The sequence below is a fragment of the Calidris pugnax genome, unplaced genomic scaffold (genome assembly GCF_001431845.1).
Source record: "Calidris pugnax isolate Ruff unplaced genomic scaffold, ASM143184v1 scaffold44, whole genome shotgun sequence".
NCBI lineage: Eukaryota > Metazoa > Chordata > Aves > Charadriiformes > Scolopacidae > Calidris > Calidris pugnax.
Window position 1 is genome coordinate 2,201,768 of NW_015094506.1, and position 13,923 is coordinate 2,215,690.

The window sequence follows — 13,923 nt, forward strand, 5'->3', positions numbered from 1 at the left end:
TCTAAGAACTTTTCATTACATCCCTGGGATTTGGTGCTTTTAATTACTGTTCTTTAAAATTGAGGGCAGGCCTTTTACCTACTGTATTAGCAAGTGCTTAATGCTGAGAGGGGAAACAGCAGAGATTACACGCTAAAACAATGATGGAATTACGCTTTCTTGGAGGGAGCACAGACTCTGAGGCAGGGATGTAAACAAGCACACCTGATGGATGTCTAGAGGTTTGTGGGCACAAACAACCACAAAGAGCAGGAATAAAGTAGAAAACAAGATATCTGTGCAACCTGCAATAATCTCAGCTTTCTCCATGGCCAAATGGCTGTTTTCTGACAAAGGTGGTTGACCGGAGAGTGTGAAGAGAGTGGTGGGGAACCTGTTTTCCTCAGCGAGAAGCATTATTGGATTAGGATGGTCACTGCTCTCTTGTCTTTGAGGTGAAGTTTGGCAGCAGACAAACATTCACAGAAAGTAAATTTCAAGCCTGAGATTTAGCTGAATGGGGAAGTTACACATATACTTGCCTAAAATCCACTTTGACCTGAAGGAGTTCATGAAGTTGCAGGTCATTTAGCCTGGGTACAGAACTGGTATCAAGTGATAGAGACTAACACATCCCCGTGTCAGTTGGGGTCCCTCAAACCATGGCCTGCATGCTTCTTCCTCCAGATACTTTGCTGACCATTGGCTGTGCCAGAGCTATGGACAACACCGTTTCAGAAATAACAGCGTTTGTAAACACTGTTATTTCTTTGTGGACAGATGGAAAGGTTTAAATTCACCAGGGTCTCAGGCTGATGGCGAGCGCCATCCTCCACAACGAACTGTCCACATGAACGGTTTCATATGAGCTGTCTATTCCTTGCCGATTCCTCTGACAAGCAGGCTAAGAAATTCCCCTGGCCACTGCCACACAGCTTGCTTGAACAGGTTTCTGGACTGGTATTTTTAGCATACACCTAAAGCCTGTACCTCTCTGCATCTCAGCCTTGCTGTCAAGCAATTAGACACTGTACTCTGCACCAGGGTGGAAACAACTCTCCATCAAGGAGTTTTGGACTGAAGGGAGGGAAGTCAAGCCTTCAAAATTTCAAGTCGTGCTGCTCTGTCTTAACTTCTGCAGTGCCTGAATGGCCAGCGGCTGGATGCTAAATGCTGCGTTTTGCTGGCAGGAGGCTCTATCTGGAGCACATTGTACCTATCCAATTAGGATCAATCTCGCTGGCTATGACAGTCCTTCTTAACAAAGGCCGGAAAACCATTTTAATAAAGATTAGCCACACTGTCATACTCCCACCTAAATATTGAAGAGCAAGCTCTTTTGAAAGCCACGAGCCACCTCTTTAACTAGGAGAGGGACCGCCATGGGCACATCTCTGTACACAGACAAGCACGTTTTGTTGATGCCATCAGTGCTTTATAATAGCTCTTTTATACAATTGCAATTGTTTTTGCTGTGGGCTTGGCTGCCTTGAGCAGAATGGCACCACAAGAGAATAATGTTCAGAAAAGCCATGAGAAGGAACTGGCTGGGAGACCCACATATCTGTAATTGGCTGAATTAATAAGAAAAGAGAGAGGAACTTCTTTTAAAGAGGCTAAAAGGGAAAAACAGAACTTAACCAGGTATAATGAGGCTCTTTTTCAAAGCCCCCGAGTTTCTTTCTGAGAAACAAATGATACAGTCAACTTTGTTACACAAAGAAAAATATATTTCTGAGGATATTTAGCTAAAGCCTCTTGCTTGCTTAGGTAACTGCTTTCTCCTTGTCAAAGAAGCAGCGAAATCTTTGGATCTGGTTATCGCATACTGTGAGAGGGTGTCTGTCCAGAAACGACAAAGAGGATTGCAGCAAGATAAAATGATCCCACCAGTTTTCATCTGTCTAGATTACGTACTCCAAAGCAAACGTGTGCCAGCACTGACTTCCAGCCCTTCTCTTGAGTTTTCAGTTCCTTATCCCTCCAATGTATGCACCCTTGTAATGAGAGCAAGTATAGGCTTGATAGAGTCTTAGCCTGCTAATGGGCTAAGTGCAAATGGGAGATACAATTGCAGAGATCTCACTGAGGCAGCGTGTATCCATCTGGCTCAGGCACACAGGGCAACTAAAGAACAGCAGTACCAGCTATTTGCCTACTGACTGCAGTCCAGAATGAATTTGCCCAAGTATGGCATTGCTGCAGCTGCATATTTTTACTTAGCAAACTCAAGTACAAGCAGTAGTCTTCGGTATTGATTTGCTCATAACTCTTGCTCATCTTGTACCTGTGTTATACCAGACACTGGAAATAAGACATAATATGCTTTGATAAAACTGTGTAAATAAGCAATAACAAATCAGACTCCTTGAAGCTGGGAGAGCTTCAGACCACGTGCATATATTTGAAAGACAGAGATTACATCATTAAGTAAATTAGGAGAGACTTCTGGAGACCATCTTGTCCAACCCCAACTCTAAGCGGAACCAGCTTAAATTAGGACAAATTAATTTGTCCAATCAAGTTTAGAGTGTCTCCAAGGATAGAGACTTCTCAGCCTCTCCAGGCCCACATCAGACTACCGTCAGGGTAAAAACATCTTTATCCTATTATGTAATCAGAATTTTCCTTGCTGCAACTTGTACCCATTGATCTCATCCTTTCACTGCGCACCTTCAAGAAGAATCTGTATTCCTACAAAGTTCAAATGTTTAAACTTGCTCCAATCTGACCTTAGTAATAAAGCCACACCTGAAGAGGACAAATGGAGTCTGTTATTGAATTTAAAGGAGCTATACTGTTTTATCGGCATGGAGAATCTGGCTCTTCCAATGTCAACAGTAAGGCAATGTATAAGACAGCTGTATCTCTAAGCATCTGCAAAACCTGACATATTTAGCTGCCTGGCATTTTCAGGCTTGGTTTCAGCAGTCAGCTAACCTGCAAATGACTTTCACAGAGTATAAAAGCACACTTGAATATCCCCATCTTTTACATAGAAAATAGCTCAGGAAACTCAGACAGAGTCTTATTTCCCCAGAGACTGAAGAGCCACGTTTGTAAAGCCGATGTTACACTTCCAACACTTTCTAGTCTTATATCTTCCACCCACATTCTTTATTAGACTGTAATTCTGAATGCTGTTGTTTGCTATGGGATCTCTAAGCTAGGGTCCCAAGGCAAAGGGAAGTATCAAAGCCACAGTCAGACAAAGTTTCATTCTGCAAGAGAAAATGTTAGCATACAGTCCTAGATATTTTGTATTTTTCATAGCCTTTTTTTAAAATAAAAATAAAAATAGAATGACTGATTACTTATAGAAAAAAAAATACACTCTTCTAGATTTCCTACTGGCAAAAGCCTTGATTAGTTCACAGGAGTCTGTTTTGTTAGCAATTTAATTTCATTTCCTGTTGAAATCAAAGCCTGTCCTTCAGTCTCTACTGGCCCATAGCTGACCCTGTGTTATTGTATTTTGTTTAATCTGATGAGTTTCAGCTTTGAAAAATCTGACTTCAGTAGGACTGACACTTCTGAGCACTGTGTAGATCCTTCCCTTACATAAGAGTCTTGTCTGTAAAACAGTTCACCTTTCAAGAAGGAAAAATGCAGAGGATGTAAGAGTGAACTGATGGGGAGTTTCTTTTGCTTGTCACCAAGTTATCTGGGTCATTTTCATACCAAAGAAGCTGATATGAGACATCAGAAACTCACAAGTCTGCTCTCTCTGAAGCCATGCTCTGTATTCCTGGACATTTCTTAGCTGTCAGTGGGACAGAGTACAGTAAGAGATTATCTGGCAGATTCATTCCCCATCCCATCTCCAGCACAATTTAAAATACTATGTGGTTCAAGGCAATGTGTCCAGCCTCAGCTACCATAAGATGTCCCAGCTAAAAGCTTCTTCCCAAACTTACACCAGCTGTGCACAGCCTTTGTCTTCTCATTCTCATAAATTCTTTGTAGGGCAGAATTTGCAGCTCCTTCTAGACTCATATTCTTCACTGAGTTTGTTCCACACCTTGGCCGAGTAGAGATGGTATTGCATGGCTTTTAACAGTTGATTTCTTGTATCTATCTGTAGGCTGACTAATACAGTGGACTCTATACTAAGTGTCCTTCCAGCACCCACAACTAGTTAAACTGGTAGCCAAGGACAGATATCCACATTGTCATCTCAGTTTCTGGTGTGTATAAACATATACTCTATGGAGAAGTCCTGCAGCTAGCGTGGCCAAATAATGGAAACCGTTTCTTTCTAACCCAAGTAGTATCCTCTGGTGTGGGCACTAAAAGTCTTGACTAAACTTTGACTCCACATTCTAAAGAGGAGACGATGGCTGTCATCATGTGTGCTTACAGGCAAGAAATAATGATCGCTCTTTGTATGGTGTCCACTATGTTGATGGCTGATCCAGGTGGTCTTTGGCATTCACTTCAATCCCATCCCAGTCCACCTTAGTCATTTCATTTCTATACAGTCTAGTTAATGTATGAGACAGGGCTAAATCATTATTTGCTTATTCTGACAGAATACTAAAATATACTTCTTTTTTTAATCTGATTTGACACCTAAGATTTTAAAATATAGACACTTTCTTTCTTCCTTTTCATATTAATGAAATTATATTTCAGTTCATTAATAAGTTTTTTTTTAAAAAAGGTCTTTTTGCTAATTCAGAAATCTTTGGGGAAGTAGGCAGGTTTGTTCTCTTTGCCCTGAAGGGAATACAAAACCTGGCAGGACAAGAACCCTGCCAGCATCCCAGATGTTTATGTAGTGTTGGGACTACAGGAACAAGAATGTGGTCACAGTTTGAGCTTGAATCTCTTGCTCCACTCAGGAAACATTGGAGGTAGACTGCAGCTTCTCCCAGGTTATTGAAGCCAGTCTTCTACCCTGGATAGAGGCAGGAGCTCAGCTCAGTGTTCATGAAGATGTACAGGACATCTCAAGGAGGCGTCAAATTTCTGAGATCATGACAAGGTCAGGACAAACTTCACTCATTGGGATTTGCTGTATGAATTGCCCAGTGCTAGAGAAATGCAAATATCATACATTGTAATGATACAAATATAGCGGGGAGATTCTCGACTGTATGACAGAACATGATGTGCTTGACAAAATATCACCTTTGTACTCAATCTTACCTGTCTGCAGTATCTCCCAGTAGGATATGGTGGCCAATCCCCACAGGGAGGTGTGAGCTGAAAATCTTCCAGACAAGAGACGCCATTATGAACTGTTAGGTCTACCGTATTTACAGAGGACACAGTGTCCTGAGATTCATATTCTAAGCACTGACATTTCCTTTTTAATCCATATAGCAATAAATCCCCCTTACAACCATCTTTTGGGAAGGTTCAAGCAGATGCAACTTTGTAATCAGGGCTTCTTAGTAGAGAGTGCCCAGTGCTGTCTTGAGCAAAACCACGTAAAAATATTTCTTATTTCAGATCTCTGCCCCAGTAGTGCCATCAAGATTCAATGTAAATAACATTTTTCCCTTGGGGCTGAAGCCAGCATTGCAGTCTAATGAGTTGTACTTTGATAGGCTAGTGAAAAATGTAATGATACAGATTTAACTGTGTTGGACATCAGCTTTATTAAGTTGTTTGAGAGATATGAGAGTATTGACAGTGTTCATGATAAATGACACTCCACAGTTCTTCTTGCATGACTGGTTTTCTTTCAAAGTACCTGAAAGGTTTAGAAAAGATGAAATATCCACAATGGAATATACTCACTTACTGGCCCCCAGGTATCGTGTCCTGGGCAGCTTCCTACCAAGTCAGTGGACAGAATTTTTTATTCCTTATTTTTTGTGTCAACAGAGTCACAATGAAGTTTCAATTACAGAATGAAGAATGTCATTTTCTGGTTGGCACAGAGCCCAGTTTATATTGGCCAAGGTGTTCAGTTACCTTTTTCACTGCTTTAGCCCCCAGAAGGAAGAGGTTATGCTAATGGTTGAACAAAAGGGGGAAAAAAGGTACTAAGTCTCTTTGGGGGACTAAATTAACTTTCTATGGTTAACTGTTCACATTAGTGTATGCATCTAGTTACATAGAATAAATTGGTAATTGTCATTAGATAATGGAAGACCAAAAGCACTTATTCAGAAAGATAATTTTCTCAAGCAACATGGTGTCATTGCCAATTACTTCACGTCACTGAGTAGTGTACTCATCATAGTCACTAGTGATATTAGAGTTTTTGTGTTCCTATCAGGCTACAGTTTTCCAAGCTCAGTAGAAAAAACCTTGTGACTCACAATTCTTGGGCCATGGCTTTTGCACTGGTCATTCAATGTCATCTAGAAGACACTCTATTTGTGCATGAAAGAGGATTCCAGCCTTGGGATGAGGCTGAACTCCACAGTCTGTGGATCAGCTGCCTTACAGCTCACTTTTGCTGCTCCTTTCTCCTCTCAGCACTTAAGCATCATTTCAGAGCAACCTAGACCTTACTCTAACTTACACCAAGCTGCATACAGAGTTCATGATCTAAATAGGGTGGAGGGGGGCATTTTCGAAACACCATAGGAGTGCTGAGGGAAGTCTTTAGTGTGGTGACACCACAGTAGGTGAAGGAATGGAGCAGTCTAAGAGTACTCTGGAATTCACAGCATCCAAAGTTCCCCATATGCTGCTCCATGGGTTTTAAGACCTTGTAGTTCTTAAGGCTAAGCTTATTTAGAAAGTCGCCATACTGCAATGATGCTGTCAGAATACCATTAATTTCCATGCAAGATAACATCTTTAATGCCACTGTCACACTGCAGTGAAACTGCTGGCTATCCCTAAATACTGCCAAAGGAATGGTAGGGGAAGAGAGTGGCTGTCAGTCAGTCTGGAATGGTTGATTTCCCTCCAAAACATTCACGCATTTTGAGTACTCTTTGATCTTGCTGGCATGCAGGAGTAAATTCATCAAAATCGATAGAGTGACAATGGAAAAAGATAATACCTCAGAGCTTGAGGAAAGCTTAGTAAGACCAGTATGACTGGAAAAGATAGGGATGGAAAATTTATCTGCTGAAAGAAAGATGGTGATTCTTTACATGCATGAGAACAAGGCAAAATGGAATATCTACTTTTACATTCCATTTACATTAAGCATTTCTTCACAAGTAGTTAACAAAGGATTATAAATTAGCAACAGATGTGTGCATGTGACAGGAGCAAAAAGGCGTCAAAGTTTGGATTTTGATGACAAAACCCACTGCTGGGCTAGTGTGTTTAAAATACATAGGGGTTTATACCTCTTGACATGCAGCACGTCAATGGAATCAGCATTCAAATGGGCACTTTTGGCTCAGTTCTTGAATGATAAAGGAGTTCATTCACCCTCACTGCTGGGTCAGGAGACAGTCACCTATGGTAAGTAGATCTCTGGAAGGTGTTGGAAGTGCCATCCCAGCTCCACAACAATTTACAGAAATGAATGGATCTCTGAGTCTTCTTGTGGCCTTGTGGCCTTTTCCTATAAAATGTGATGCACCTTTCTTTGTTTGCACAGTTGAGAGGAAAGGGAAACGGAGAATCCGGACAACATTCACAGCTGAGCAGCTCCAGGAACTGGAGAAGATTTTCCAAGTGACTCACTACCCGGATGTCCATATTCGCAATCAGTTGGCAGCAAAGATAAACCTCCCAGAAGCCAGAGTTCAGGTACATTGTGTCTCCAAAAGGCTATGCTCACCACACCAGTTCTTTATTCAGAGTACATTCTTAATAGTTTATGCCTGGGTGACAACGCTAATGAAATACGTGACCTCTCTGTTGCCTTACAGAGGAGGCCTGTATCACTGTTGTCTTTTTACAAATAGGGAAAAAAGTATTTGTCACCCAGCTGGGACTAACAAAATGGGATTAACCAAAGGAATAACAGGAGCTCTAAGCATACTAAATGCATAGCAAATAGGAGTTACAGATGGTTATGAGCAGCCTGTTGGACTCTGTAGCGTCAGAGTGGCCATTTATGAAAATATTTATTAATCATTTATCAACCTTTTATAGACTAACGTACATCCAGTATGAGCTGTCATCCACATCCATCTTCTACAGGGTCTCAAAAAAAGTGAAAATAACTGTCCAAATGAAAATGCTTTCTTGCTGTTCTGTGTTTTGATGTCACAGACTATAAATGCTTTGGCTGTAATTTCAGTGCATGGAAACCGGTTCCCCAGCTGTAATGTAGTCTTGCTGACTGAGCTGAAAACTGACCCCAAATGTTTACTATATATGAAATGTGTTACATTGACATATATATACCTCTGTGTATTGGAATTTGGTGTTGTTTACCAGGCGCTGTTGTGACGATCTTTGCACAAGGCAGTTTCTGTACTTGCCGTAATGCTAGAGTGCTCAGTGTACTTCTATGCACATATCCCCCTCTAGCAATCAAAGTTCAACACAGAGCAGTTTATTGACTGTGACATGCCTGGGACTATCAACTAACCATGATGATATTGCTTCATAGTTAGGTTACAGGGAAAATTGGAGCAGCATAGCCGTAATATGCCCATGAGCGATATCAGTGCACCCACAATGCATTCCCAATGGTATAAAGCACAAGCTGGGCTACTAGTTAGCATTCCCAACAGAACAGCAAATCACACAAAAGAACAGGACAATCTTCTGTTTAAAAAAAAGCATTTATGATTGGAGGAGGGGAGGGGAAGGAAGAGTTATCATGGGAAACATCAACCTGAGATGTACATGAAGGAAGTAAAAAGCCCCATGTGTATGAACTGCAGATGGCAAATTCCCAATCCAGACAGTGTTAAACACGACACAGGAAATTCTGCATTTGACCTCATCTTGGCTGATAAAGGGAAACTGGCCACAGCACTAAAAATTAGCAGTCACTGTGGTACAAGTTACAAGTTGTTATAATTTTGATTGATTGCATTTGTCAAATACAAACAAAATAGAGTGTAGAGAATTTGTTTATACTCTTAGTATGTTGAAATGATAGTTTTGACAAAGCTAAAAGCAGTATAGGTCAAATCAATTCAGAGAGATAATTTAGCTGGGGGAAAAAAAAGAGCAACCCTCAGGTAACCAAGTGAAACATTTTGTTGCTGTGCAGAAAGCCTGTGTCCTCCAATCAAGCAAAAAAAGCTATGATTTCTGTGAAACAGTTTAAGAGGATAGATGGAATTATATCTCTGCAGGTGTGTATGCCTACATGTAACACAAAATGAAGAATGTTGGATGAGTAAACAGTAGAAACAATAAATTATAAAAAATTAATAAGCAAAGCAGAAGGATACAGGCCAAAGCTTTGGTAATAAAAATTAAGGATCATCAGAAACTCAATAAAAGTCCATTAAGAACAAACAAACAAAAAAAGAAGTGAAGAATTATATTTATATTGATCTGTTACTTTATAGAAACACTGGGGCTGTCAAGGATAATGCAGAAATGGCAGAGATGTTCAGTCATAATTTCTGCTCTATCCTTGGAAATATGTCAGGTAAGGTGGTAGTATCGTGCAATGATGATGAAACACTTTCCATAAGGACAATGTTGAAGAGCAGCTGCTACAGATAGATACATTTAAATCCAGACATCCAGGTGACTTACCTCCAGTAGTTCTTAAAAAGCTGCTTGAGAAGCAAGCAGTGTTGATATTTAATCAGTCCTAGAGCACAAGAGAAGTTCCAGGGGCCTTGAAGAAGGTTAATGTTATGTTAGAACTTAAACGGCAAACTGGAAGACCAGATAATGGCTGGCCTGTCAGCCAAATATTGATTTTTGGCAAAACAGTGATAAAGCTGATATAAGTCTCTGTTAATGAAGAATTAAAGAAAGGGTAATATATTTAATGCTTATGAACACTGGTTTATGGAAAATAGGTGTTGACAAATTCATCTTTTTATGATATTATTGGTGACAGTTTTAAACTGAAAGAGGATAGATTTAGATTAGTTGTATGGAAGAAATTATTTACAATGAGAGTGGCAAGACACTGGAACAGGCTGCCCAGAGACATTGTGGATGTCCCATCCCTGGAAGTGTTTAAGGTCAGGCTGGACAGAGCTTTGAGCAACCTGATCTTGTGGAAGATGTTCCTGTCCATGGCAGGTTGTTGGACTAGATGAACATTAAAAGCGCCTTCCAACCCAAACCGTTCTATAATTCTATGTTTTATGGTTCTATGATTCTATGGTTCTATGGTTCTGTGTATTTGGTTGATAAAGGTAGTAACATCAGAGGCATGTCGTTGTAAGGACCTTGTTGTAGACCTGTTTGGAATAAGAAAACACCAGATCAAGACAGCATGTGCTAGTAGACAAAAAGCGAGGTCTACAACAGGTGTCCAACTGCAAATGAGGACATTTCAAAGGAACCATTTACTGACACAAATGTGTATTTGAACTATATAATCAGTAAAATCTTTAATGATAGTGTTATGAAATGGTAAGAAGATTAGTGGACTAGAAAAAAATGAAAACATTGAGTCTTTAGTACAGCAAGCTCTGGATCATTGGTCATGTGCAAGAGAACAGCAAAGGGACAATCTTACAGAGTAAGAAGTACTGGAGTAACAACATGGGGCATGACACTGTCCCTCTCCACTCTCTTTTAGTCCTTGTTTCATTGGACAATCTGCTGACAACTGAGAGGGCAAATGAGTCTTTTGTGAAATCTCAGGCAGGATTAAAGAAGTATTTGACCCTGGCTTTAGCACTGGTGTGACTTTTATGAACACTCAAGGGAATACTGTGCTCTGTCCCAGTGCCATAGCTCAGAAACATTGGAAAAAATGAAGGTTAGTTGAGTGCGGAGAATAAATTATATCAGTAGCTTGATATCTGTGGTAGACAGAGCATGGAGGAATAGGTTTAAATACCAGTAAAAGAAATTCAGGGTGGGCATTGAGAAATCATTTTAGGGGTAAGGGTGTTGGAGAGCTGATTGGGCAAAAAAGAGCAGTTCTATCTGTGAACACAGCTTTGCCTTTAAAAACATCTGGAAATGAGGACTTTATCCCATGTTCAGACTTTGGAAGAAGCACTTCAGAGGTTGAATTTTGGCTTCAGTCCCTTCTCTGCCCTCAATCACTTTGCTGATGTTAAAGAGAGGTCATTTTTATGGTGCTGTTTCACCATATAACTCCTGCATGGTAGAAAGGGAATGGAGCAGTTCATATAGACTAAGCAGTTCTCAAACACATGCAAAGCCAGATAAACAGGACTGTCCTTTCAGTAACCTCAGATACTGCTAACTATCAGCAATATAACAGAGGGCTCCTGACATTCCCATTACTTCCTGGGCAAGAGATGTAGAAATAATTGAGCTGCTCATTATTGGGTTTAAAATACATACATATTTACATCCAGCAGCATCTGGTTTTGATCACTAACACCTTGTGTTCATGTGAATCACTTGCCTAGAGAGAAATGTTTACAGTCAAACAGTAAGTTCCTAAGCCAGCTAGAAACTACAGTGAAAGGAGGATTCAACTTTTCACGATAATGCAGCAAGATTCACTACTGTGGCTGCACAACAAATACTTGTGTACCCCAAGCAGGTCAAATCAGCTGACAGATGGAAGAAACTCCCTTGAGAAAAATTGTTGTCTGTTTTCTAGTGCAAAAGATATTGCAGACAACATACTCAGACTGATGAGAGATTTAGAAGGCAGCATCCCCCTGGGTCTTTTGCATAGGTCCCCTATGTGAATTTCAAAATGTAACCAGCTAAATATAGAAAGAATGATGTTAATACATTTCCACTGGTGACACATTTTTATTGCAGCCCAGTAAAATATGTAGGTGGGTCTTTCCCCAATCTATTGACTTGGGAACAGGTGAAAGAGCCCTGTCATGCAACAAATCACACTTCCTAGTGAAAGCAGAATGCTGTATGCCTTGACTGCTATAAAACTTTGACCGGGAAAGGGTCTGCTTTCTCCAGAGAGCCCAGAAGACCTGCTGCACGGCGTCCCACTGTCTTTCCTTGAACAGAGAGATCCTAGTTTTATTGTGAGCTGTGAAAGAAAATACGCTGTTGTGATATGCAGAGATCCCACGTGCTATGCAAAGCGTTAAATGTGCTGTGTTGAACCCGGTCTTTTCCTTTAGTCCCTGGTTCTGCTGAGCTGGAGGTCAATGTTTTCTGACGCTCTCTTAGAACCTAGGGAAAGTAGTTGGATGAGAGAAGTTCCTCCCTCATCTCCTGTTCATTTCTGTGCCTTTTCTTTCTTGCCTGGATCCAGATCTGGTTCCAGAACCAGCGAGCAAAGTGGAGGAAACATGAAAAATTTGGCAACTTTGGTGGCCTTCAGCATCTGACAGAAGTTGACTTCATTCCTGCTCCCAAGTCAGATATCACAGTGAGTATCAGAATTTCACTGAATTTCAGTGGAATGAAACCTGTTTTGTAAATATTACATGAGGTCTTGCAGGATGATCCTCCCTCATTTTACTGTAAATCACACTTTGGATATCTTTATATCTTTAAATAATAAATAAATAATTTTATAAATATAAATAATTTTATAAATAAAAAATATCTTTACCATCAGAAACTTCCTGAACAGGAAAAAATATTACATTTGCAACCATAAAGCCATGCTTCTTTATAAACAGTCAGTATCTCTTTACAGTGTCCAGCCTTGTTAGGCTGACCAGCACTTTTTGGCCTTCATCCATATCCTTGCTAAGTCTAGGAAAGTTAATATTATGTAGGCTGGCGCATAGGCTCTTCCCTGTCAGGAGTTTTCCCATGGATAAAACAAAGGGTATTTCACCTTGCTCCCTGGTGACAGTACATCACCGAGTTTTAGGGAGTCTATTCTCAGCTTTCCTTCTTAATTACTGAGCATCAGGGAAACAAATTAGGTTGATTGTAAATTGTACCTAACAAAAAGTCTGTAATGATTCACCTGATACTCTATTTTTATTCTTGAAAGGCTCCTAGCTTGATGCCAAGAAAGCTCACTGCTACCATCCCTGCCGTGGGATACTACTCACCGCTGCAAGGGCAGCTGACAACTGCCTGGCTGCCCAACACGCTCTCCTTCATCCCTCACCACTTGGAGCTGCTGCCCTTCCCAAAACCGTACTTCCTCTTCAATGTCCTCCACCCTTACGGCACACCACTACCCCACAAGTTGGAAAGGAGCAGTATCTGCGCCAGCTCCACATAGAGGAGGATACAGGGGAGTGGGGGACTTTAAGGGCATGCTTTTCTCACCCATGACTGTTTTGGGGGTGTGCATTTCCTCCCTTCAAACAAGCCTGCCAGGACGATGGGTGGCCTGTGGTGCAAGGTCAGCTTGCTGCAGGAGTGCCACCACAAGTCACTGCAGCCAAGTGAAGATGGGCAAGAGCCACCATTGACTGGGAAGGAGCTCCCCATCTGCCTGAGGAGCAGCATGCTCTGTAGAAACCCAGCCACTCAACTGAGAGCCTCTCCCTGGGGAGTCGGTGCACCAAGAGGCCCCGCAAAAGGACTGGGGTTTTACTCAGCCTCGAGACAATGTGGGATGACCCTACTGTGCTGGTAGCTTGGGGTAGGCAAAATGCCTGCAATGAGGTGCACATTGTCCCCAGGTCCAGCCAAATGGGCTTTCCTCCACGGGTTTAGGTCTCATTCCTCATACGTTCTGGTCCCCATGCACTGACGGGTGTAAAGAACATGTTTAGGTCAAAAATCAAGCTTTCAAGGTACTTTTTTTCAAAGTAGTCAATGAAGAAGGAGGTTGAGTTTGATTTGTTTGTGGTTTTGACTTGAATAAATGATGATGCTGTTGATACAAAACTGGGAGGAGTGGCTGTGCTGCCATTCAGCAAACCCTAGACAGCCTAGGGAGTTGGAGAGAGAGGAACATAATGAAGTTCAACAAAGGCAAATGTAAGGTCAGTACAGGTTAGGGGGAGATTTACTGGAAAGTAGCTCTGTGGAGAAGGACCTGGGAGTCCTGGC

General features: G+C 41.2%; 1 protein-coding gene across 1 annotated transcript in view; it reads left to right on the forward strand.

Annotated features, from left to right (window-relative positions):
- ISX (intestine-specific homeobox) overlaps window positions 1-13,619 on the forward strand; it is a 28,341-nt gene extending 14,722 nt beyond the window's left edge. The window contains exons 4-6 of the mRNA XM_014963539.1: window positions 7,502-7,653; window positions 12,212-12,328; window positions 12,908-13,619. Of these exons, the coding sequence (XP_014819025.1) occupies window positions 7,502-7,653; window positions 12,212-12,328; window positions 12,908-13,144 (506 nt within the window). The 3' untranslated portion in view covers window positions 13,145-13,619. The remainder of the gene's footprint in view (window positions 1-7,501; window positions 7,654-12,211; window positions 12,329-12,907) is intronic.
- Window positions 13,620-13,923: the final 304 nt, after the last annotated feature.